This window comes from Grampus griseus (genome assembly GCF_964374135.1).
Source record: "Grampus griseus genome assembly, chromosome: 10".
NCBI classification, from domain to species: domain Eukaryota; kingdom Metazoa; phylum Chordata; class Mammalia; order Artiodactyla; family Delphinidae; genus Grampus; species Grampus griseus.
Genome location: NC_139004.1, coordinates 34,334,464 through 34,360,649, shown reverse-complemented (window position 1 = coordinate 34,360,649; position 26,186 = coordinate 34,334,464). Strand labels below are relative to the sequence as shown.

Below are 26,186 nucleotides of genomic sequence, written 5' to 3'. Positions count from 1 at the left end.
AAATTAAATAAATAAATTTATTTTAAAAAAAAATTTCCAGACTTCCTAGTAATGTAAGCCAATAAATTTCTTTTTCTTTGATTTGAGGTAGGTTTTTATTTCTTGTCACTGAGACAGTTCAGTAGACTAACATTAGACAGGTCATTTTTCCAGGGTTCAATGACATATTAAGAATAAAATAGATTGGGAAACTATAGAATCCACAACTTTTTAGTATCTGCATTGTTATCTTCTTAGTACTGCAAAATTCTGATTCATATTACTCATATAATAGTAGTCATATAATATTACTAATATCACATGGAAACTGGGAAATCTCTGGAGCTATGGCTTCATCTAATATAGATATGAAACTATTGCCGTGATTTTCATCCTTCTAATTAAAGACGCTAATCATGCTTTTACATCATATCAACATTTAGAAAATAGTTTTGGTGTGCTACTTAAGTGTTTCATTATTTTGGTGACTTCCTTAGAAATCTAAATATTATTGTCCTGATATAAAAACTCCCTCTACCAGAAACATACAGATAGCACAGGAACTTTCAGTAACAATTTCTCCCATTAAACAAGCAATTACATTTTTTAAAAGTAGCAGGCAGCACAAGTTTGTTATTTAAAAAATGGATACTTCCTACTTGTAACAATAATCCTGATTTTGTCTCAGTGAGAAGAAGTGTTGGTGTTCTCATGATAAAACTAACCAAAATTAAATCACAAATAAAAGAAATATTGATTTTCAAAGATCCTAGTGCTTCAGAGTGAAGTTAGTAAATATACATTTACACAAGTTAGTGAATATACATTTGAATTTCTACAGAGCTATGGATAAAGAATATTTTATATATGAATAAGAAGAGTTCCTAACTCCTAACACAGTTGGCTATGCACCTAAATTAAGAAAATACAGACACTCTTAAATGAAAACGTACTATACTTCTTTTATCATTTAGATTGAGGCAAAACAGGGTCTCATAAGAGATAAATATTCTTAACAGGCAAATAAAGAACACAGCCACTGGGGTTTTATTTTTATTTCAATTGTTTAAGCTTTTGTAACAAAGTTTTTAGTGTTCTGAAAGCCTTTTACAGCTATAATTATATGAACAACACAATTTAATTAGCATGCATTCAGTGTACAGCTCTATAATAGGAATTTTCATTAATTAAAATAGATGGAAATACAAAAGCATTAGCTGTAAACAATTTGAGGAATCAAGAATCTAATTTGTCTTTTGCACAACAAAGAAAAACACATTGCAGTTATGTGAATAAATTTGGCTTGCACAGCAATTGCATGTTTATCTAATAATTTCAGATTTCATTCATTTTAGAAATATCCACTGGGTATCTACTATACGTCAACATTGTTATAGGTCTTGGGAATCATCAGTGAACAGAACAGAAAAAGATTCCTGTCCTTATGAAGTTGACATTCTAGCAGAGGAGACAGAAAATGTACAACAGACACAGTACATAGGTAAACTATACATGTCCAATGGTGATAAGTGCTATGGAAAAAAAAAAAGAAAATGTAGACTAATGTAAGGTGGTCAGCGGTAGCTGGGGAGACGGGTGGGCTGTAGTTTTCACTAGCTAGGGTGGTCAGGGCATGCCTCATTAAGAAAGTGACATTTGAGCAAAGACTTTAAAGAGGTGACAGTGTGAGCTATGTGAGTATCTGAGGGAAGAGCATTCCAGGCAGAGAAAACAGCCAGGGCAAATGCCCTAGGGCTGAAGATTTGTGGACTGTTGAAACCTGAAGCCTAGAGAGCAAAGGGGAGAATATGAGAAGAAAATAAAAAGCTATAAGGTAAGGGACCCTTTGTTTACAAGGGGGAAGCAGGAGGGCCTTTCTGGTAGGGCTAGTTACAATATTTGTGAGGCCAAAGACATAATGAAAACGCAGGGCCCCTTGTTCAAAAAGGAAAAAGTGCTGTCAAAGATATTAAAATATAAAGCCTTCTCCCTTAAAAATATTTTAGTAATTACAGTGATTACTTACAATTAGATGAATAATAGTATTACATGAGTAATGATAAACTTCCAAATTGTAAAAAAATAATATGTTGGTGTTATAATTTTATATAACACAAAAATAATAATACTTTATTAATATATCTTGATTGATCATACAATTTTCCTGACTTGTTTTTCTATGTATGCATTTACTAGGTCATCAAAATTTGTATTTTGAGCAATTTCATTTTCAGTTGATATAACTGAAAGCTCTTAGCAAATGCAAGATCACAAATAATTTTTCTTTCAAAAGTTTTCCTTCTTGTGATGATAACTTTTAGGATGTACTCTCTAAGCAACTTTGAAATATACAATACAGTACTATTAACTATAGTCACCATGGTAGGCAGAGGTGGTCAAAAGGTACAAACTTCCAGTTATAAAATAAGTAAGTCATGGGGAGGTAATATACAAATAATTTTTTAAAAATTTTTATTGGCATATAGTTGATTTACAATGTTGTGTTAGTTTCAGGTGTACAGCAAAGTGAATCAGTTATACATATACATATATCTACTCCTTTTTAGATTCTTTTCCCATATAGACCATTATGTACAAATAATTTTTAATTTTGAGAAAGATCTTTCTGCTGACGTAACTGTTACTGGAGTTGTTAAGAGTATTTCACAAGCTGTGACAACACTGAGATAAATTTCCTATAAATTATTTCAAAATATAAAACTTAGTATATCTAAGCTGATGAGTCTTATAAAACAATTTCTCTAAAAAGATTTAACTCTTCATACAAATCAGTTTCATGTTAGTTTGAATTTAATTGTTTTATAGATTTATTTAATTTATTTATTTGTTTGTTTGTTTTTGGCTGCGTTGGGTCTTCGTTGCTGTGCGCAGACTTTCTCTAGTTGCGGCAAGTGGGGGCTACTCTTTGTTGTGTTGCGCGGGCGTCTCATTGCAGTGGCTTCTCTTGTTGTAGAGCATGGGGCTGTAGATGTGCGGGCTTCAGTAGTTGTGGCACACGGGCTCAGTAGTTGTGGCTTGCGGGCTGTAGAGTGCAGGCTCAGTAGTTGTGGCGCACCGGCTTAGTTGCTCCGTGGTATGTGGGATCTTCCCGGACAGGGCTCGAACCCATATGCCCTGCATTGGCAGGCAGATTCTTAACCACTGCCACCAGGGAAGCCCTGAATTTAATTTTAAATGCAAATACATACAATGCATTTTAATGTTTCCTCCGACATCTCCTGTAACTTGTGGAAGTTGAACAAGAAACCGAGTGGCTTTATAATTTGTACATAATTCAAAACACATGTTTATATATTCTATCACCATATCTATATGATTACAAGGAAAACTTTAATTTAAAAATTGTCTTCTGCATTAATTGGTTCATCTCAAGCTTCATATGAAAATAGTGTCCTTTTCTGTTGAATGTGATGATCTTTAAATTTAATTTCTAAGCCTGCAGATATTTTCTTTACAATGTTGCAGCAGTTTTCAAAACTGAAAACTCTAACCTCTCTGAAGAATTCTATCAACTCTCTGATATGCTTTATTGCCATGTCCATATATCTGCTTTTATTTTGTAATAACTTACTGATAAAGTTTGCAGCCTGAGCACCAGCAGTTCCTGTCCCAGTGCTAAGGCTGGAGACTTAAATATCAGATGCTGCTAGGACCAGCTCTGGGTACACAAGGGACAGCCTGCCTTGCATGCCTGTCCTCGTGCTGCTCCCTTGGGAAGCCCCTATCATCTTGAGTGGTCACTTCTGCTGATGCTATGGTGGTCACTCTCACTTATCTAGGTCCAAGCCCCAGCATGCCTGCCCCCTCAGGGTCCTGCAGTGCCCTGGACTGCTCCCAGGTGTACAGCTGGCCAAACGCTATTGCGTGGGTGCTGCCTGCTGTGCCCGAGCTGAAAGGTCAAACAGGATGGAGACTGAAAGATGTCCACTGATTCAGCAACAGGAACATCACTGGCTAATTTAGTCAGGGCAACTTCTGTGAAATGGAAGGAAATACATAAACGCAACTGTGTGATACAGCAATTTCAGGATCAAAGGACTATATGAAAGGAAGATCTATTCCAGTTTCAGCTCCACAGACTAATTACTGTGTGACCCTGCAGAAGTCAATTAAATGTTCAGAGCCCTGGTTTTCTCATCTAAAATGGGAATAATACCTAGCTACCCATAGGGTTATGGTAAACATTAAGTGAGATAATACATGTGAAAGTGCTATAAGATTGGCAAAGCTCTATATAAAATGAAATGTATTCACTGTTATCAAATAACAATATGTAAATTTGTTCATGTTATTTAGCAAGAAGTACACTAAAAATCTGACCAAAACCACATGGCCAAGAATAGGAAAGGCCAAATTCACTGAGAATGATGGAAATTCTGCTAAAAGAGCCCTGCTCCAAGGAAAGCAACTTTCAAATGAGGAAGATATTTAGATCTGCAAGTGATAAAGCACTAGCTAAATTTACTGCTATAGTTTCTCCAACAATTTAAACAACATGTTTTAACTATGGTTGTGCTTTTTGCCACAGTCGATTATAAATGCAAATAACTATAGTAAAAATCTTGCCAGTTGTAATCAATCACTACACATTTGTGCAGGAAGGATTTTCCAGACGGCTTTGCATTCTGTTTGCTTTCTTTGCATATCATTCTTTGGGAGGATATGAAGGTGAACAGTAATAACTAGAAGTATCTTTGGATCATCTGTAAACGTATCCTCAAATCCTGAAATAAAGATCTATGGTAAAACTGCAAACTTGTGCCTCAGGAGAAACCAAAGCTAAAGACAGTCAAGGGGAAAAAATCCATAAAGAAAAACATTCATAACTCAGTAAAATCCTGAATTGGAATGAAAAATCTTTGTCTATGGAAATGTTGGTGAGGAGCCAAAAATGGATGATAGCTAAGAGTTATTGAGCACATACTGTGTACTGAGGCATATGTTTCTCATGGATAGTCCATTTGATCATGGCAAATGAAGTAGCAAATGAAGTAGCTATTACGGTATCACTTTCCCCATTTACAGACTAAAAACTGAGACACAGAGAGATTAAGTAACTTGCCCAAGCCACACAGCTATTAAGTATTAAAATTGGCAGCTGAACCAAGCTTGTATGGCTCCAAAGCCCACAGTCTTAATCAATGTGTTATACAGTCTCCCACAATTACTTCTTCAAAGAGAATTATAAAGTTCCTAAAATTACTTAATTACGGAACAGTCTAAATAGTTTCTGATGTCTCTGCTACTTTTTAATCTTCCTAAAAATGTTAACAACAGAGTATTAAACCAAGATGGGTCCCCTTCTGAACATGGGGCCCTGTGTTACTACATACTACACCCATGAAGCCTGCCCTAGCATTAGCATAAAGTGCTTTTATTCATTTTATAAATAAGTGGGATGTAAATTATAAAAAAACAAATACTAATTTTGGAATTGGAAAGTTGTGTAGAGGACACCTCAGATCTCTGGGAAAGATATCATTAAAGACGAATACCACGAGTACCCCCTCTGTTCCTACCCCCGACCCCTCTCAACCTGTATGAAGCTTTGTACCAAGATCAGAGAATCCCAAACTTTAGTTCTAGTTTAGTGCATCAGAATTACTTAGAGGGTGGTTTAACAATCTGTTGTTCAAACACAGATTGCTCTGATTTAGCAGGTCTGGGTGAGGCCCAAGAATCTGCATTTCTAATAAGTTCCTAGGTGACATTGATGCTGTTGGTCCAGGGATCACACTTTGAGAACCATCAGACCAGACAAAAAGGCAGCTATCTGTAGTTTCATTTTCAATTCACTGAAAAGGCCTCTGTCCAAATAATATCTCCGGAAGGAACCAAAAGTGAAACTCCTTTTACAAGAAATAAAGTCCATCACTATGCATTCAGCAAGAAAGGGAAGGCTACAGCTCCCAATAGATAACCCTTTACGTGCTAGTTCTATCACTCAACGAATATTCATAGAGTAGGCAGTATGTATTTGACACTGTTTTAGGAGCGGGGTATACAACAGTGAACAAAGATAGACCCCGGGCCTTCAGGAAGTTTATACTTGAGTGGGCGGAGACAGGCAATAAACAAATTTAACAAGTAAATACTGCCTATAGTATGTTAGTTGGTGATACATGCTATAAAGAAAAATAGAGCACATTTAAGGACAGAGAAGACATCTGAGCAGAGACCTGGAGGACAGGAAGGGACAAGCCAGGAGTAAACCTGGGAGAAGAGGGTTCTAAGCAGAGGGATTAGCAAGTGCAAAGGTCTTGAGCTGGGAACACACTTCATGTGTTTGACGAATAGCAATATAATGTTTTAAATTATTATGAATGAGGGAAATTTTCTACTGTCCTCAAGGATTAATGGGAAAAATGATACTGAGTGTGTGAATGTCAGAATATTGGGAAGAAACAAGGAGAGCTCTCGTCACACTCAATATGCAGATAACTTCTCCATTCTGGTATCACAATGTTTTAAGAACACAATTTCACATAATGTAGAGGTTAAATACAAATGCACTTCCTCACCCCTCGGGTGGGACAATGCTGAGGCCTGTTCCTCGCAGTCTCCCAGAGAACACCAGTGGGATTGAGTCCCCGTTGCCTACAGCGGTAACCTGCTCTTTAATGCACCTGCAGTGGCTTCCTTTCCTTCCCCACCTCACTTCACCACGACCTGACTGGTGATTCCTGGGCTCACCTTGCAAGTAAACTACTTCCACTCAAATCCTGGCCTCAGGATCTGCTTGAAGGAGTAGGTTGGCAGCCTAAGACAAGTACCTTCTAGCTAAGGAGTCACATCGCTGTGTGAGGGCATCTCTGATCCACTTGTCAGTCTTTTTTTTTTACTGTCTTTAATTCAAGCAATGCCTTTTATTTTAGCACTGGCCCAGCAAGTTTCATCACATGTACCTGCTCTGTCAGAGAACTCATAGTCCCAATCAAATGGCTTCATAAAACTCTCAGGCCATTTTTTCAGAGGTATTTTATCAAATGAATTACAAATAGCTTTACATGTAGTTATCATTGCAAAAATGATGGTATCATGCAATTTCTTGACTGGTCATTCTTAAGAGACATCCAGATTGAGACTTATTTGTTTATGTACAATAATAAAATCCATATTTTAAAAGTGCATCCTTAGTACAATCTCTGCTTGTTTGATGGACTGCCGCTGCTCTCTCCAAGTTCATTAGCTGTGGGTGGAGTGGCATTATTATCCCCTTCCTCATTAAGATCTGGGAGTACCTCAAGGTCATGCTCTTATATAATTCCAGGGTTTTAAGCTGATATGTATTCCTGTTTTTAAACACAAAGCCATGTTTTCAGTTGAAAGTATAATTTAAAAAGTGTTAAAACATTAAGAATATTAGTAAAATCACAAAAGCCATAAATGTGATTTATAAGGAAATTCAGTGTAGCAGGAAGTGGGGCCAAGTACAGGTACATGTTTATAAACAACACATCTGGTAAGTGAACTTGTGGCCTGAAGTTGAACAGATCTGTGGGAGCCAAGGGGTTTTTGTACAATTTGGTGGTTGACCAGTGTTTTCTGCTTGAAAGCCAACTTTGAGAAAAATAAATGTTTACTGGCAGGCATGTTTGGGTGAATGTCTAATGAAATTAGCTTTACTGAGACTCATGGGGGAGAAGTTCTAGTCTAATCATTCAGATTACTGAATTTACTGAATAGAAGGGCATCATAAAACAAAGGACACTAAAATTTTCATACCTGGTGATACTAACGTTTTATTTTGAAATAATTATAAATTTACAGGGAGTTGCAAAAAGATTACAGTGTGGTTCGGTGTACCTTCACCCAGTTTTCCCCAATGGTTATATCTTGCATAACTATAGTATATTATCAAGACCAGGAAATTGACATTGGTACAATACATGTGTAGAGTTCTATGCCATTTTATCACATGTGTAGATTCAAGTAACCATCACTGCAGTCAAGATACAGAACTATTCCATCACCACAGAGATCTACTGATGTTGACACTGTACCAGTTTGAACGAAGTATAGAAACCTTACTTCCCTTTAAATCCCTTTACCCTCCCCGTTTGTAACTGTCATCAGACAATGCTTTGTTTTTTGCTTCATCAAACACGATTTTTCAAACTCAAGAGAAGAAAAGTTTATTTTATTAGTGTACATTTTTGTTCTTTCTCTTGTTCCTTCTTTTGTTCTAATGTTCCAAGATTCATTCTTTTTTCATTTTCCTTCTTTTAAGAACTTCTTTTATCCCTTCTTTTAGGATAGATATGCTGGCAACTAATTCTCTTAGTTTTCTTTTGTCTGAAAATGTCTTTATTTCCCCTTTATTCCTGAAGGATAATTACACTGGGGACAGTATTCTGGGCTGACAGTTCTTTTCCTTCAGCACTTGAGAATATTCTGCTACTTCCTGCTAGACTCCACACTTTCTGATGAAAAATACACTATAATTCAAATTATTTTTTCCCTGTAGGTAAGATATCATTTCTTTCTCATTGTGTTCAGATTTTTTTTCTTTGTCTTTAGTTTTCTGAAGTTTAACTAATATTTGTTTTAAAGTGGATTTCTTTGAGTTTATCCTGTTTGGAACTTTCTCAGCTTCATAAAGTTCTAGGTTTATGCCTTTTGCCAAACTGGGGGAATTTTCAGTCATTATTTCCTTAAATATTTTTCAACTATACTCTTTTTCTCCTGTCTTTTGGGACTTTGACAACATGAATGTTAGATCTTTTGCTGTAGTTCTGACAGGTCCCTGAGGGTCTGTTCATTGTTTGTTTGTTTTTTTTCAGTCTATTTTCTTTCTGTTATCCATACTGGGTAATTTCTATTGTTATATTTTAAAATTTATTAATTCTTTCATCTGACCTCTCCATTCTGCAGTTCTTAATTTCAGTTATTGTACTTTCAGTCTGAAATTCCAATTTGATTCTTCTTTATATCTTCTATTTTTTTTGCCAAGACTTTATATCTTTTCATTTGTTTCAAACATGTTCATGATCGCTCGCTGAAGCATTTTTATGATGGTTGCTTTAAAATCCTTGTCAGATCATTCTAAGATCTGTGTTATCTATGTTTTAGCATCTGTTGATGGTTTCTCCTTATGGAAGTTGGTATTTTCCTATTTCTCGACATTTCTTATTTAATGCATAATTTTTCATTGTATCCTGGATAGTTTAGGCATTAGTTACTGAGATTCTAGGTCATACTTAAAACTTCTATTCTAGCAGGTCTCTTCTGACATCATGCTACTGCCAGGTGGGGGTAAGGGTCCCGGTTCACCACTCTGCCTCTCTTGACACCTGTGGAGGGGCCTCATTCCTGTGGACAGAGGTGAGATTTCAGGCTCCCTTCTAGGCCTCAACCGACACCTCCCTGGACAAGAAAGGGAGGGGCACCTTGTGATGCTCAGTGACCTCACAGCAGGGTTGGGAGGCCTTGATACTGCTGGATGGTGGTGAACTCCAGGATCCTCAAGAGACTTCCACTGACAACCTGAGGGAGGGGAGAATGGAAGCTGTTACCTCCAAGTGGGGAGGAAAGTCCTCCCACTCCTCAGATACCACCCTGGCAGCAGCAGAATGGGGTGCCTTGTTACAGCCCGGCCTTTGCTATCTGGGTGGGGGTGGGGCCATGAGTTTTTCCATGGTATTTGGATGGAGCAGGGCAACCAGTATCTAAAAGTTTCTGTCTCACTGGGTTGCCCCCTTTCCTGGTGACTTGGCTATAGAGAGCAGAAGTTTTTTGGCACTTTTGTCTAAGTCTACTGGTGTTTCTGGGTTGCCAGTTTCTCCAGCATCCAGTCTGGGATACATGAAGCAACAAAACAAAACAAAACAAAAAAAACACAGGGAACTCATGGCTGTGTCATTCCTTTAGGTCCTGAAGTCCCCTGGCCAGTCTACCTTCTTATCTCCACCTTTCAGGGTCTTCTTATATTCTTCTATATATAACGCCCAGAGCTTTTAGCTGTACTTAGTAAGAGGATTAGAGAGAAGTATGTCGACTTCATCTTTGTCTGGAGACAGAAGTGACTGGCCATAGTTTTAAAGTGGCAAAAAGAATAAAGATTTCTAACTTTTCAACCCTTAGACTGAACAGGGCATTGACGTTCACAAAGTACACTCATATTCATTGTTTCTTTTCATCCTCAAAACAACCTGGTAAATGTAATATTATTAGCATCACCCTTTCTCAGATGGTAGAACTGGTTCCGAAGTGAGAGGCCTGACCCAGAGTCACATAGTGAGTTCATCACAGGGCTAAGGCCAAAATTAGATTATTCTACTTGTTGCCAAATTTTTTGAGCCAGATGAGGTAGAAGCATGAGTACACAGAGGTGAATAACTGGCTAATAAGATTTATTTTAAATACTCTTTTGTGGCCCTCCTTCTCTCCCTTTCTGGTCCTCTTGTCTTGAAGGTGCAGGATCTATCTTCTGCCTGTGCAGCAGGACTGGGCAAGCTATGTGACCCACAGCATCATCAGCAAAGCCTGTTTCCCAGGGCACAGGTGAGAGCCCTGCTGGGCTTGGCCCTGGCCCCACTGGAGTGTGGGACTGCCCCTCCCATGAGGAAATCCCTCTACCAAGCCCTGGCCTCCCCGCCAGCCAGAGCACAGGTGGACAGGTATTCTCCAACATTCTTCTCCAAGTCTGAGGTGGTAGCCCTGGGAGCTTTCTTTTCCCCTTCACCCTCTTCTTCTCATAAATTGAAAGGCTGCCCTTGATATTGTTCATCATTCGTGAAATCAAAGGTTAAAAAGCAATGGTTCACAATAGGTTTTCAGAAACCATCCTGGCTGGCCTTGCTGCAGTGCAGAGGCTTTAGCTGCCCAGTGGCGCCAGCTATGGGGACCTGTATCTTGGGCGCAACCAGTCCTCCTGGCAGTGTGCGCCCTATTCATTTTGGTCAAACCATGTTCTTCTCTAACACCAAATTTCCAAATTCTTCCAAAAGCACTCACTGTACCTAAAATGAATTTCCTACACCCCAAGCTTTTAGGTAAAGCATAAGATTGGCTGGAAAACTGGGGTTCTGCAGATTTACAAGTGCATGTGATAAAACCCCCGAAAAGTCTAGATTTCAAAGTTTTCTGCCTAAATCTTTAAGTAAAATTCATACTCCAGAATGATGTGCTGCGTTCAGCTTGTGGCTTCAGGTATCCCCTGACAGAGCACCACATACTCCCAAGATCAATGCACTCCAGCTTGAAAAGCATAACACCAGGTGAAGTATCAAGCAAAGCTACAACCTCTTTTATGTGGTGCAGCGCCATACACTAAACGCATCTGTGGACCTGCTAAATTTCACCTTTCCAAAAACTTATTCCAAAACCAGTGAGCAAAATGAATATGCTAGAAGGCGGTTTTTACCTTCAAAGTTCAGAAGAGGCGGAATGTACTTCCTAGTGGAGATGTGCTACAGAACAAATAACCACAGAGATTCTTTTACTTAATTTCCCATGATACAAAGTTAGAGCTTTATAAATTCTCACCACCAGTCCTGCAGTTCTGCAGCCATGGAGTCATATCACTGATTTAAGTAGGAAAAGATGCATCTAAATTAGTAAGATTCCTGAACTACAGAATTTTGGAAAGAAATATGATTACTTTTATTTAGCTTTAATTGTACACAGTAACCAGAATTAAGCTACAATAGGTTAACCCAGTAGAGCAGCCTTAAAGGGGCAATGTAAGATGAACTGGATTTACACTGAGCATGTGTTCCTGGAGACTAACCTTCACCAGAACAGCAGGCACTTCCGTTTAACATCGAAAGTGGCACAGCTTCCATTCACCAGGCCTGCCAAATTATATAATTCTTAAAACTATATTTTTCAATTTATGGGATAAATATTACTTCAAATATTGTGTATAAATGACTTTATTGATACCTTGTATTTTACCATTCAAAGTCCCACAATTCAAGTTTTCCTAAAGTGTGAACATACTATATATGACACATTTAAAGGCAATGAAAACAGAGATTCCCCCAGGCTCTTAGTTTAGTGTTAATTTCCTTGATAACCCTCTCCTCTGCAGATGAATCAGAGAGAGACGTGAGTCTGCCTCCATCTGTCCATCCACTATTTTTTTTTTTTTTTTTTTTTTTGCAGTACGCCTCTCACTGTTGTGGCCTCTCCCGTTGCGGAGCACAGGCTCCGGACGCGCAGGCTCAGCGGCCATGGCTCATGGGCCCAGCTGCTCCGCGGCATGTGGGATCCTCCCAGACTGGGGCACGAACCCACGTCCCCCGCATCGGCAGGCGGACTCTCAACCACTGCGCCACCAGGGAAGCCCTGTCCATCCACTATTGAAGAACACTTTCCTGCAGAGTAGGAGCCTGGATTAGTGATGCTGAGCAGAGCCCTTGGTGGTGAGCAACACCCAGGAGGAAAGAGTGTTCTCACACCCAGCAGACAAGCTCAGGGCACACCATTCCTTCACCACAGACACTAGGGGAGCCACAGTGAACAGAAACAGCATTCTCAAACAGACAACGGCACTCTCAAATGACAGAGGTGAGCCCACCACTGAGAATCACCAAACATCCGAGGAAAGTCTGTACTGGGAAAGCAACGCACCAAACTCAACAGTAGAAGAACGTTCACATAAAGAGAAAGAAAAGCCAGTGTTTCCAAGAAAGATAATTTTCTTCACAGGGAAAAGGGAGGAGATCACATGAATAAACAAGAATAGACTTTTTTCATTTCCTACAAATGAAAACTAAAATTGTAAAAACTAAAAATTTAAGAGGTAGGTGATAGAGAATATACATGGCTGAAAAGCAAACCACCATCCTGGAAGGATATAACTGGTAGTTCTGGATCCAGAAGTTCCAGAAAGAAAGAATAAGTAAGTTAGAGGGAAGAAAATTAATTTTTGAATCATCAAAGAAATTAGCAATGTGATGACCCCTGAGCTTGAATATAAGGGTTTTTAGATTGAAGTGGCTGAATGAGAGACAAGAATAAATGATTATATGAAAAAATAGCCATACCTAGACAATCAATAGACTCACTGATATAAAATTTCATAAAAAGAAAAAGAAAAAAATCCTAAAAACATCCAGGAAAGAAGGGTATTTCCTAAGAAGAAATAAGAGCCAGATTGACACTGACATCTATTCAGCAACACTGCATACAAAGAGACAATGAAGCAATATCTTCATAGCTATGAGAGAAAGGAATTTTTAACCTAGAATTCTATACCCAGTCAAACTGTCATTTAACTGTGAAGGGGAATGAAAAGCTTCAGAAAGCTCCCCAGTCTTGAACTCTCTCTAAAAACTTATTAGAAGATGATTACCAGCAAAACTAAAAGGGAATCCAAGGAACAGACATAAGTATAAGAAACAGTGAAAAGCAAAGAAAAATAACTTAGAGATAAGTTTAAGCAAATGCTGATAATGAAAATGATTTTTGACAATCCTGAATAAAATTATCAGTAGATCTCAATACCAAAAGTGCTGGGAAAGTAGGAAAGGCAAAGTAAAAGTGTGCTAAGGTCCCTGCCTGCGGAGAAGAGAGACAGACAGGCAGGCAGATGGAGGAAGTTCAGATGTTGAGAAAAAATACAAATAAGTTTTAATATCTGAATTTAAACCACACAGAGGTGTGTACACCTTGAGAGAGAAAATGGAAAGTGGCAAAAGCAACAAAGAGCACAGTCAAACCAACAAACAGCATGAAAGGGAAAAAAATAGAGAGTATGATAAATAGAAAAAAACCCTGAGAGGATAGCTCGAAACACTATTACAGTAATAATAATAAATATTAACAGGTTAAAGTTACCAATTAAATATCAGGGACTCTGAGTTTAGCTACAAAAGCAAAAGCCAAATATATTTTATTTACCAGACCTATATTTAAAGACAAAATGACACAGGGAAGTTGAGTTAAGAGATCGAGAAAGATAAAGCAGATAAAGGCTAACATGAAAAAAATAGCAAAAATAGTTTCAGGAAAAATGGGACACAAGAATAAAAGTATTAAAAAGGACAATGAGGAATGCTTCCTACTGATGAAAGATACGATTCACTAGGACCAACTTGAGCAGCCTGGATAAAAATGCTCTTGCCTGTCATTTTTCAAATCCTGTCATCATCGGGCTGGGCATCTTTGTCAAGTCAGTGAACAAAACAAATAAATCTCCAGCCTTCAATGGAGCTTTTGTTCTAGTAGAAGACAGACAAACAAAGCAACTAGTAAGTAAACTATATAGTACGTCAGACGGTGATAAGTGCTCAAACAAATAAAATAAAATAGGGAAGCGTGACAGGGAATGCAGTTTCAATCGGGTACTAATAAAGGAAGGCCTTCCTGAGAAGGGGATACATGAACAAAGACTTCAAAAGAGCTGAGGAAGCAACTAAGCAGATTTCTGAAGGAAGAGAATTCCTGTCAGAGGGCACAGCAAGGGCTCAAGGGGGAAGTGGGCTCAAGATGGGAGAGGCAGTCAGTAATGGGGGGGGGGGAAACAGACATCCATGAAACACAAACTAAGGTCCCCTCCCCGAATGATTTTAGAAAGACTCAAAATAAAACACATGGGATGGGCTACCTGAAAAATGACATAACCCAAAACATTACTAAAAAGAAGAGAATTTTAGAAATGTGTGACATCCAGTCAAGGAGACCTGAATTTAGTCTAAAGAGATGCTGTTGGATTGTGACTACAACTAAAATAGCTTAAGCCTACTCAATTATATTCTACCCACTGTGACGGAAGACAGTATAAAAAGAGAAGGGCTTAACAAGTTTAGGGATCTGATGGACAGCATGGTGACTGTAGCTAATAGTATTTATAAATGTTAAAAGCTGCTAAGAGAGCAAATCTTAAATGTTCTCACCACAAAAAAGAAATGGGAACTACGTGACGAGATGCAGGTGGTAGCTAATACTATGGTGAGAATCATTTTGCAACTTATAAATGTGTCAAATCAACACACATACCTTAAACTTACACAATGTCATGTGTCAATTATATCTCAATAAAGCTGGGAAAAAAGAGAGAAGGGCGTGCTTTGAGTAGGATTCATGAGATAGGAGTCTGGGAGACAATGTGTGTCGATATATTTTCAGCAATGTCGTGGTTGAGGGTGTACTGATCCGTGGACTTGAAAAATGGGTTTACTTAGCAGACATATTTTTCATTTGAATAGTAAAGATAGATATATCTGGGGTTAATTAGGTCATAAAATCACCCAAATGATTTCAGGATCAGAAAGCAATCTTATTACTAGTAGTTTCCCATACAGACTCCCTACAGAAAGAGAGTGTGCTTATCTAAGGGCTTGAGAGTCTAGTCTCAAGGAGACTTTGCCAACATATATTAATAAAATGGCACTCCAGTTTGTTCGGAATCATTTATTCTCATGTGAGTTTGGTTCCAGTAGTCAGCAGCCTGGAACTACCTGGGTATACAGAAACAAAAGGGACCTAAGCTAAGAGTCAAGCTTTGAAATAGAGTTATTACACAGAGGTAGAGTTGGGTCAACCAGAATTAGGCCTCCCAGGTGTCACAGTCCTTCATCTGTCTAACCATATGTTTGAAACATTGTACTCAGAAAACAGCACTGGACTTAACAGTTAGACAACCATCTAGGACTCTGCTACCACTAGCCACTAACCCTGAGCAGTGCTACTTAATCTCTCTAATCCTCAGAGATTTACATATCTTTCAAAATGGGAGTAATAATAGCTATTCTGTCTATCTCACTGGTTTGTTTTGAGGCTCAGAATCTAAATCTAAAACAAACAAGGTGTAACAATAGAAGGTATTAGTACTGCCATCATCACATGCCCTACAGCCTGAGTACATAATTGATATACTGAAGCACATTACCACAGTTATCTGAGAATTGAAGGCAAGATGAAAAACCACTAATCCACTGAACAAAATATAGGAAATCCTACCTCTCAGCAACTGGTTTGGCAATGTTTTCAAAAATGGTCTCTTGCTTTTCATTCTGATCAAAAATCCTTTGAAATCTGCAAATGTGAAAACAGTAATTATTTAAAAGCTTGAGCCTTCAAACACTATTGGATTAATACATACTTTTTTTTCTCCTGAAAGCTTTGTAAATTACCTCATATTTACATCACTGGGCTTAACTAACCTAACACAATGTTTGCCCTGTAGCCCCAAACACACTGTACTCTTGTACCCCTGTATACAAATGGTGGGTAAACAGTATTGCTTTGACAAGATCTGCACAATAAATCCCTCTGAAAAACCGCAGCAGCTTTGAACCAAATAATAAACTGTGTGTTTTTTAGCTCTCAAGAGGGACAGTGTCTGCAATTGGCATCAAATTCAAATCTAGATAAGTGCATGAAATGGAAACCCAAGAACAGGATGTAAACAGCCAAAGAACTTCTGATGTCTGACCTGTAAGAAAAGAATGCAGCTGTGAAATGTATGATTTTTGAACTTAGTTTTAAAGTTTTAAACTGAAGTTTATTTTCCATTAATTAGGTACTGCACCTAGTATCAGCTACTTAATTCTTAGGACAGTTTGTTTCATTTTGTTGATCATGAGTCAAAAGTCAAACAGTAAATTAAGATAGACCTGTCCTATAAAGGAAATCTTGATCCGACTGGCAAGGCTCGAGCCATGGGGAGGGGGGATGGTATCCATTGCACCCTTCTTGCAGTGGCATCCTGATTTAGCTTAGTACAGGATCACAAGCACAGCTGAAAACCTGGGGGGAGACTCACAACCTATCCTTATACAATGTGTTAACTCACAACCAGCAAATATAGCCCCCATTCAAACATCATGAAGAAACAGACAGGGAGCAATACAAACAGGAAGGAAAGTAAAAAAGGGAGAGAAGGCAAGGAGAAGGGGGAGAAAGAGAGAGAGAGAGAGAGAGAGAGAGAGTGCATGCATAAGCACAGAGGGCAAAACGTTAACAATTGATGAATTTCCCACAAAGGGTAAAGGAGATTTGATTGCATCATTCCTCCACCTCTTCTGCATATTTAAAAGTTTTCAGAATAAAAATTGGGAGAGGGGGTACATGAAAGCAAAACCTTTGAAACACCCAAATCCTAAGCAGCTTTCGAAGTGCTTAGGAACCTTTGGTGTGTGTATCTGCCCACACAAGTGAGTTGGGCACATGTTCAAGTAAAGTAGAGACTACATGAAATGTAGGTTTGTTTTCACTACTCAGGAGTTCAGAAGGATGTCTGGAGCTGGGTTGGATATAAAATGGAATGAAATTCATTGTCTTTAATCAACATTAATTTCAAAAGATTCCTACAGCATACCAACCACCCTTTTGAAGAAGCAAATAATGAAACTATATACAAAGAGAGATTGTAAGGCACTCTGGGTACTCATTTAGCAGGCCAGATTATATTTCAGCAATATTTACTGAGTGTGCCCAGAACACTCCTCAAGACCCTATAGGTGTATGAGGGCTTCAGATAGGAATGTTGAGATAACACGGCTGCTCATGTGCTCTCCAGAGCACTACCCACTGTGATGTCTGAGCACAGACCCAGCGGTGCTTTTAGGTGATGATGCTAAGGCTGTTTTGCTTCTTTTACCAGGTTGGTGATGACTGAGCGAATGAATTAGCCATTCCCAACTCCACTTCCTTAAGAGGAATGACATCTACCACCATGTAAACCAAAGAGATGGCAGGAGTTTCAATAAGTCACACATTGTGCATTAAACATAAAATATCATCACCCCCAAACATTTTACTTTATATAATGCAGTTGTATAGTAATCTGGAAAGTCATTATGATCAGCTGTCTTCTGAAAACCACTGAAGAGCAAAATAGAATCAAAGAGTTTAATAAGTTCAATCTAATCCTTTACAGAGGAAGAAATTGAGGCCCAGAGAGATAAAGCAACTTACTCGTGGCTGTGGAGCTAATCTACAATGTGCCTTGAGACATAATGTAGGTTTCCTGATTCCTAGCAGGTCCTTTCATTTATTAGGAGGTTGTGTAGGCTTTTTCTAAAGACCATTTCAAATGTGGTCATTGCTTATCTCTTCTCACCCCAAATCTGTTCCTCCCGGTCTTCCTCATCCTGGTAAATGACACCTCCATCCTTTTAAAAGTTCAGTCCAAAACCCTTAGAGTATATCCTTGACTCCTCTCTTTCCATTACACTCTATATATGACCCACCAGCAAACTCTGTCAGCTCTGACCTTCAAAATACATCCAGAATCCAACTATTTCTCAACATTTCCACTTGCTACTACTCTGGCCCAAGCTGCCACAATTTCTTGCCTGGTCTCCCTTGCCCCCTCACAGTCTATTTCCACATAGACTGCTAGCAAGAATGATCCTGCTCAAACATAAGTGAGATTATTCCATTCTTCTGCTCACAACCCCCCATTACCTTCTCTCAGCACTTTGGGAAAAGTTCCATATGATCTGTCCACTCTGCTGCCCCTTTAACCTTCTTCTTCCCCTCCAGCCCCCTTGCTTACTTTCCTCCAGCCACACATATCTCTCACTCTTCTTCAAACGTGCCAGGCACTCTCCCATCCCAGAAACTTCGCTCTTGCAATATCTTCAGCCTGGAATTCCCATCCCCCAGGTATCTGAATGTCTCGTTTCCTTACCACCTTCAAGTTTTTGTTAAAATGTACACCTTTCCTGAAGACCCCGTGAAATATTGCAGCCACCCCTCCACTTTGCTGCCCCTCATCCCAGCACTCCTTGTTCCCTTTCCTTGCCTTATTTTTCTCCACAGCACTCAACACTTTCTGATACATACACCTTGCCCGTCCATCTCCTCCCACTAAAATGTAAGCACCTAGGAGCAGAAGCTTGGTGGCATTCCCTGCTGTATTCCTAGCCATTAAAACAGCATGCAGTGGATGGTTAATAAAGATTTATTGATTGCATGAATTTTCTTGGGAGAAAACAGCCTTTAAAATACTAAATATTTATCTCTGAACATATGTATTTTACTAATTTCTTTATTTAAAATACTAAAACCAATGTTCTTTTCAGAGATTTAGAAAGAATGATTAAGAGATTTAAAAGAGATTTAAAAATAAGCAGATAGCACTTTTTCAATAAGCATGTGTTTAAATTGCACTCTGTTTGTATCTACATAACACACAGAGTACTTTGGACAGGGCCGATGGATAGAAACATGGCCAACTGTTTCTTAGCATTCAAACAGAATCATGCTGAATAAAATGTTTTAGCAAACTGTGGAGACAGGCCTAGGGTATCTGTCATTAAGTCATAGCTACTAAGGTACGTAGCATGCTTACACCAGTGGGAGAATGCCCCTTCAGAAAAGTAAGTCATATATTAGAAGGCTACTCCTTAAAGGATAGAATGAAAGGCAAAGAGGAGCCAAAAAGACCTGGTTAGGACCATCTCACCATGTAACCTTGTGCTAGCCATCCTGCTTGTACTTACTGTAAAAGGAGACACAAGAAGAAGAAGGGGTGGAGGCGCTGGGAGAGATATATACATGATAGACAAAGGGGGGAGTTGTGAAGACCAAAGAGAATCTTTATAAGACAAAGTAATAATAACAATAATTACAATAATAATGAGGGGGGAGGAGAAATAAGAAGTGGAGAGAGAGAGAAAGAGAGAGAGAAACACAAAAAAATATCTGAGATGGTTTTATCCAAAGGGCAAGGGCAGGAATAGTCTCAAAATAAGGCCTATGAAAAACAACATAGAGAGGAATGCAAGAGAGCAATTAGGATTCCTTCAGCAGGACCCAGGAATCTCCTACCTAAATTTAGGCCAGAGACTAAATATGGGTTTAACTCGGGCTCAAACTTCTCCAGAAATCAAAAGTGGGGATTAAAGGAAATGATGTCATCTGAAACTGGAAAATAAAGGCAGTATGAAACAGCCATAATCCCCAAATTTAAGGCCTGGCTACTAGAATAGTATTCAGACAAAGGGCACTGATGACAATCCAGGGGTAGCTATTTGCTACTTTCCACCTGAACCATACAGTTCTGAACTGTGCTAGAGAAATAAAACGTAACACATAAATATGCATATATGTGTAATTCAAAATTTTCTAGTAGCTTCATTTCTTAAGTGAAATGAAACAGGTAAAATTATTTTTAATAATATATTTTAACACAATATATCCAACATTTTATCATTTTAACATGTAATCAATATGAAAAAAAATCTTGAGCTATTTTATATTCTTTTTATTTCATACTAAGCCTTCAAAAATCCTTGATATATCTCATACTTACAGTGCATCTCAATTCAGACCAGCTACATTTCAAGTGCTTAAGAGCTACATGTGGCTAGTGGCTGATACACTGGACAGTACAGATACAGAGCGTACATATGTACACTTGAGGTCAGTATACCATTTATGTTATTAAGAAGGCTCACCTATACAGCACACAACTTTAATAAAGTTTAGTCATGCACTGAACTTCTTATAAGAGCTAAACTATAGTGGGCCAAAAAGGAAAAAGATAACACTTGATAAACAGATATAGTAAAGAAAGGCTGAGATCTTGGGCTATCCTGTTGGATACAGAAATATATCCCCTTTTTAACTTTGGGCACAGCAATGAAAAGACAACTTGAATTCTATCTACTAGATAAAATAGAGAACTGTGGGCTTCCCTGGTGGCACAGTGGTTAAGAATCTGCCTGCCAATGCAGGGGACACGGGTTCGGGCCCTGGTCCAGGAAGATCCCACATGCTGTCGAGCAACTAAGCTCGCATGCCACAACTACTGGGTCTGCACTCTAGAGCCTGCAAGCCACAACTACTGAGCCCACGTGTCACAACTACTGAAGCCCATGTGCCTGGAGCCCGTGCTCCACAACAAGAGATGCCACTGCAATGAGAAGCCCGCGCACCACAACGAAGAGTAGCCCCGGCTCACTGCAACCAGAGAAAAGCCCACGTACAGCAACAAAGACCCAACGCAGCCAAAAATAAAATAAATTAAATAAATTTTTTAAAAAATAGAGAACTGTACTACATTCTCCCCAAGAAATGGTACCAATGATTTCACAGTGTCTATTAAAGCAGTATAAGAATTAGTTCAATAGTAAAACAGAAATGAAGATGAAAAGAGAAAGGCTTACTTAAATCTGTAGCTTTCTCGCTTATTATTCACAAATCCATCCGCCAAATCACGAGGTAAGATGATCTCCAAGCTAGGTGTTAATTTTTCATCTTCATCTATGGAATAAATCTGAAAATGTGAAGACAAGTGAATATAAAATGGTAAAATTATGGCTTGAACAATGACCATGTTATTATGACATGCATTGTAATAGTGTTTAAAAAACTGCACTTTTCAGATAAAAAGTCATAACATAGCACAATTTGGATAATTTTCCTCTTTAAACTCTGTGCACACTCAAACAAATATATGGAACTGAACAAGAGGTAAAACCGAAATCAATGCCCAATCAAAGCTCAAATCCTCTTTGAATGATGTAACATTCAAATTTGAGTATCAAGTGTCTGTCTCCATTGTTGAGAAGCTAATAGCCCTGACAACAACATATTATCTAAGTATTACTTTGGAATTATGTACCAGAAATTAACATTTTACTACAACCAATAAGCATTTCTGAGCAGTTCCAAAATGCTAGACACAGAGATGAAAGGACTGGGTCTGAGCCTTCTCAGAGAGCTCACAAGAATGCCCTAATTCAAGTTATGTTCAAAGAAGTAAACGTTTCCACGAGACATATTCAAGCGTCTGATAAAAGACATGTGGTTTCAAAGGAGACATGTAATTCATGTCTTTGATGTCATTTTCAAGATTCTCCTCCCAGCTCAGCCACTAATTAGAAAATGACCTGGGAGAAATCACTTAACCTCCTTAAGCTGATATGGAAATGAAGGGTCTTAACCAACCACCTTTACAACTGTAATATTCCCTGATTCTTTTCTTGGTTACCTACTCCTTTATTTATTGGCCAGGAAAAGCAAGAGTCAAGCCTATAAAGAGATCATGGGGAATAAAGAAAAGTCTATGATTCAATCTCCAAAGACCTGGGTCTAACGCTGATCTCAATTCACCAGCTGTGTGACCAGCCACTGCTTTCAGAATCTCGGTACCTTATACATAAAATGAAGAAAACAGAATTGCCCCCATTACAAGATTGCTGTGGGGCTCAAAGGATGTCATGGAAATGGAAGCATTTTGTAATGCACCATAAAAAATGTTAGTCATTAGATTTAGAGGTTTTTAAAAAAGATTTCTTGTCTTTCATCAAGAAATAAAATTCCTTCTAACAGGCAATACTTCCTGTTTAAGACCCATTTAGATGCTTGATTATGGGGGAAAAGTCATATTTTTAAATAAGTAAAAGCCTATCTAAATCTCCAGAAAGTCTGAATAATTTTCCTATGCAGATTTTTATTGAGCCCTCTCATTTAAAATGTGAGGAGCTCATGTAAGAAAAGTCATGCTGTAAAATAAAATTATTTGTAGAAAGTAATGGCAGCAGGTCCAAGGCTTTCTGGCTAGGTTTTCTCAAGAGACATTTAAAAATTACATACTATAGGGTATTACATTATTTTTTTTTAAAGGTTAATGGCTAGACAGGTGAGTTAAAGGAGTGTGTAAGACATAAAACATAAAGGAGTGAGAGGTGCCACAACATTTTAAAAAATCTGTAACACTCAGTACTCAGAAGAGAAAAAGGATCAATAATTAGAGTAGCTACTGTGACCCTCAACTCCTCTCATTAAGCCATTCTTTGAGGCATTAAGAAAAGTCCCTAATGAAAAAACTTGTTTACTCTAATAGATTGGCTTTCTACCGTTAGTCATAAAAATATGTGAGATAGTTTGTTTTTAATAGGAGACAGATCAAATGCAAGGATGAATATGAAAATACTTCAAAATATACAAGGCAGTATACAAATGAAAAGCATTGCCATTGTTAAAATGATCACAGAGCATCTTCTTATGTACCTTTTAATGTATTAATCTATAAATTATCATAATTTAATATACAGTGCCTTAGGGAATACGATTAATGAAGTAATGGAGCCACAAAATGAAGAGGAAAAAAAAACACCTTTGAATCACTTGGTTTAATGTTACAAGGAGCGTTTCTAGTCAGAGAAACAACCACACAGTCTTTGGGGGGCAAAAGGACAGGGTGCTAAAAGTGGGATTTCTAAGGAAGAGCAGGGATACTCTCTGCTCCAGGCACAGATGAACTCAAAATTCGTTCATCTGCGTTCTCTTATGTTTGTGTTATGCGGCATAATGTTGCATCTCGGTAAGAATCTGACATTATTAAAATACACTATGATACCTAAAAACACTTCCTGGAGTAGCAAACAAGCCACTCCACCGAATCTCACCAAAGAAATGCAAAAGGAGGCACACTGAAATATTCAAACATTGCATTTTAAGGAAAGAGGAAGTTCAAATTAAATCCAGCATTCTCCATCAACCCACCACCACCCCCAGTCCCACTTCTATCCATCTTCTCATGTTACCATATCCAAGCATCTGTTTCTGACTGCTGAGTCAATGTAGACAAGTTCAATATTTTTAGCTAAGAATCTGAGGAGGGCTGGGGGGGTAGGGAAATGTTACATATAATTTTTATAACTGATGCACTTTTACAACCCTTCTTGAAAATGAATGTAGGAGGAGAGAAAATGGGATGATACCCATGGCTCCTTTCTATACTCTTTATTCCTTAAAATTCAAAAAAAAAAAAAAAAGCCAATATTTTCTTTGGAGTCTTCTCATGCATCTTTTCCTTAATGTATTCCACAAATGAAAAGACTGAAGATGATGACGATGACAAGACACTATATTCTCCTTGTTTTAAATACATAAATTACATGAGGCAAATGCTAAATTATGGGCTGCTATGATGTTACATATATACATACACACTGTGTAGATATGGGGTAGAGATAAAATATTATTAATAATATGCCCATTCCAGAGACTCGTGAACAGGACTCAGATTGCCCTTGCCTATATCCTTATTTTGTGAGGCAAAAAGGTTTTGTCCCAAGAGCCAAGAGCTTTGGAAAAAAAAAATCTTTAATTAAAATCAGGGTTCTGCCACTCAGTAGGTGGGTAGCTTGGCCAAATTATTTAACCTGAGGCAGCTTCCTCATCTATAAAATGAAGAAAATGACATCAATCTGGCGGAGTTCTCTTGAGACTCAGGGATAATGTAGACAAAGCATCTAAGTGGTAAGAATGACTATGGTCCTTCCCAGGGAAAGAAAACAACGTTTGAGAAGCATTCAAAGTACAATATCTCTGCTCAGAGTAAGGGTCATGTCTTAACTTTCTTTGTACCCTTTCGAGTTTAGCACCCTAGAGGAAACACCTAGTAATGCTCAGTTAATGTTTTCTGAATAAAAAGTTTATGTGTATTCTGTGTCAGGATGCATAAATATCTATCCATATCTGTAATGAGTGTATGTCAACGTTCATGCTTCTGTTCCTGATAACAATACAGTTAGTCAACGAATTCTAAGGGCCCATTGCGGGCAGAGCACCGTGTATGCTTTGTGTATCTTTATCTGTAACTATTGTCCTATCATCTCAGACACGGATAGGCACGTTTCTCTTGCTTGCACGTTTTGCCTGAGGACGAAAGAGAAGCTTGAGTGTACCTGGGTGGGCACAGCTGTGTGACTGTCTTCCAGAAAGGTGCAATAACGGTGAACAGCTGAGGCGCAGTCTACGTGAGCGTACACGCAGACGTACCTGCACGTGCACGTGTCTGCCGCTGCGTGAACATGTGCGTCCGGGGGTACGCATGTGGCTCTGTGAAGGTTAGTCTGGACCCGCAGGGCTGGGTTGGGTGGGAGTGTACTGGGTGTCTGTCTGTCCGCGCCCCTGACCGCAATGCGCGGGAGTCTGCGAGGCTGCCCGGGCTCCGTGTCCAAGTGTGCTGAGCTCCGGGCCGCATCCAGCGCCTGGCGCCGAACCACTCACCCCGGCCCAGGCCCCTCGCGTGCCGCCCCTCCCCCGGTCTGAGAGGCCCCGCCGCGCCGGCGCCCGTGCTGCTCCGACCCGTACCCCTTGTTGCTGCTTCCGGACAGTGGGCTTCACCCTGGCGAAAATTTGGATAGTCTGCTTCACCATCTCCTCCCCGGTTCTTGCACTGACCCTTGACCTCTCTCTCAGGCCGCGGCTCCCAAATCTTCTGACTCCCGCCACCTCAGGCGAGACGAAGCCTTAGCAACAGTAACTAGGGACACTACCCAAGGAGCACCGCGCCAACCAGGACCGCCTCCTCTCCCTAATTGGTTGCTGACGGGTTGGGGAGGCCCGAAGGGAAGGATTGAGGGTGGGGCGGGGCAGAGCCTAGCGGGGAGAGCTGCGCATGCGCATGGTGAGGTCCGGCTTCTGGCTTAACGCCAGAGCTGGCCTGGAGAGTGGTTAACGGGGTGATAACCGTCGTGCCTTGCTAGTTCTTCAATACATTCTTTCTCTCTGCCAACACCTCTTTTTAGCACTGAAGTCATTCTGGTTTTTATTATTCATTCATTGAAGAAATGGCACTTGATCTGTGACAGCAATATACTGGCCCTGGATCCTGAGCTGAGCAAAACTTCCTGTGCCCACTTGGAGGTTAGGGTCTGATGAAGGAGACAGAGTTTTAATAGGAAATTACAAGTTATGTTGGGGTAGCGCGGGGTTCTGTGGAAGGGCACCTCATCTAGTTCTGTTTTGGAAGAGGCCAAAGTTGGAGGAAGGGGGACTGTTTCCCATGCAGTGGTCCTGGCATGAAAGGATGGGCTCCGGTGTGCACTGTTGGTGGGAATGTGAGTTGGTACAGTCACTATGGAAAACAGTGTGCACGTTCCTTAAAAAATTCAAAATAGAACTGCCATGTGATCCAGCAATTCCACTCCTGGGGATATATCCAAAAGAATTGAAATCAGAGGGATATTTGCACTCCCATGTACACAGCAATATTAGCCAAGATATAGAACCAACCTAATTGCCCACTAATGGATGAATGGATAAAGAAAATGTGATCTGTATAATGGGATATTATTTTATATATTTATTATGTTTTATATTTATAATGGGGATATATATGAAGATTATTCTGCCAAAAAAGAAGGAAATTCTGCCATTTGCAGCAATGTGGATGGGCATTATGCTTAGTGAAATATGTTGGAAAAGAAAAATACTGTATGCTCTCACTTATATGTGGAATCAAAAAAAGTTGAACTCATAGAAACAGA

The 26,186-nt window shown here is 39.1% G+C and overlaps 1 protein-coding gene across 1 annotated transcript in view; it reads right to left on the bottom strand.

The window, feature by feature from the left end:
* The window catches only part of KIF6 (kinesin family member 6), a gene marked incomplete at both ends in the record, with an annotated part of 383,803 nt that extends 358,729 nt beyond the window's left edge, over window positions 1-25,074 (bottom strand). The window contains 3 exons of the mRNA XM_082663489.1: window positions 15,910-15,984; window positions 21,069-21,178; window positions 25,009-25,074. Of these exons, the coding sequence (XP_082519615.1) occupies window positions 15,910-15,984; window positions 21,069-21,178; window positions 25,009-25,074 (251 nt within the window). The remainder of the gene's footprint in view (window positions 1-15,909; window positions 15,985-21,068; window positions 21,179-25,008) is intronic.
* Window positions 25,075-26,186: the final 1,112 nt, after the last annotated feature.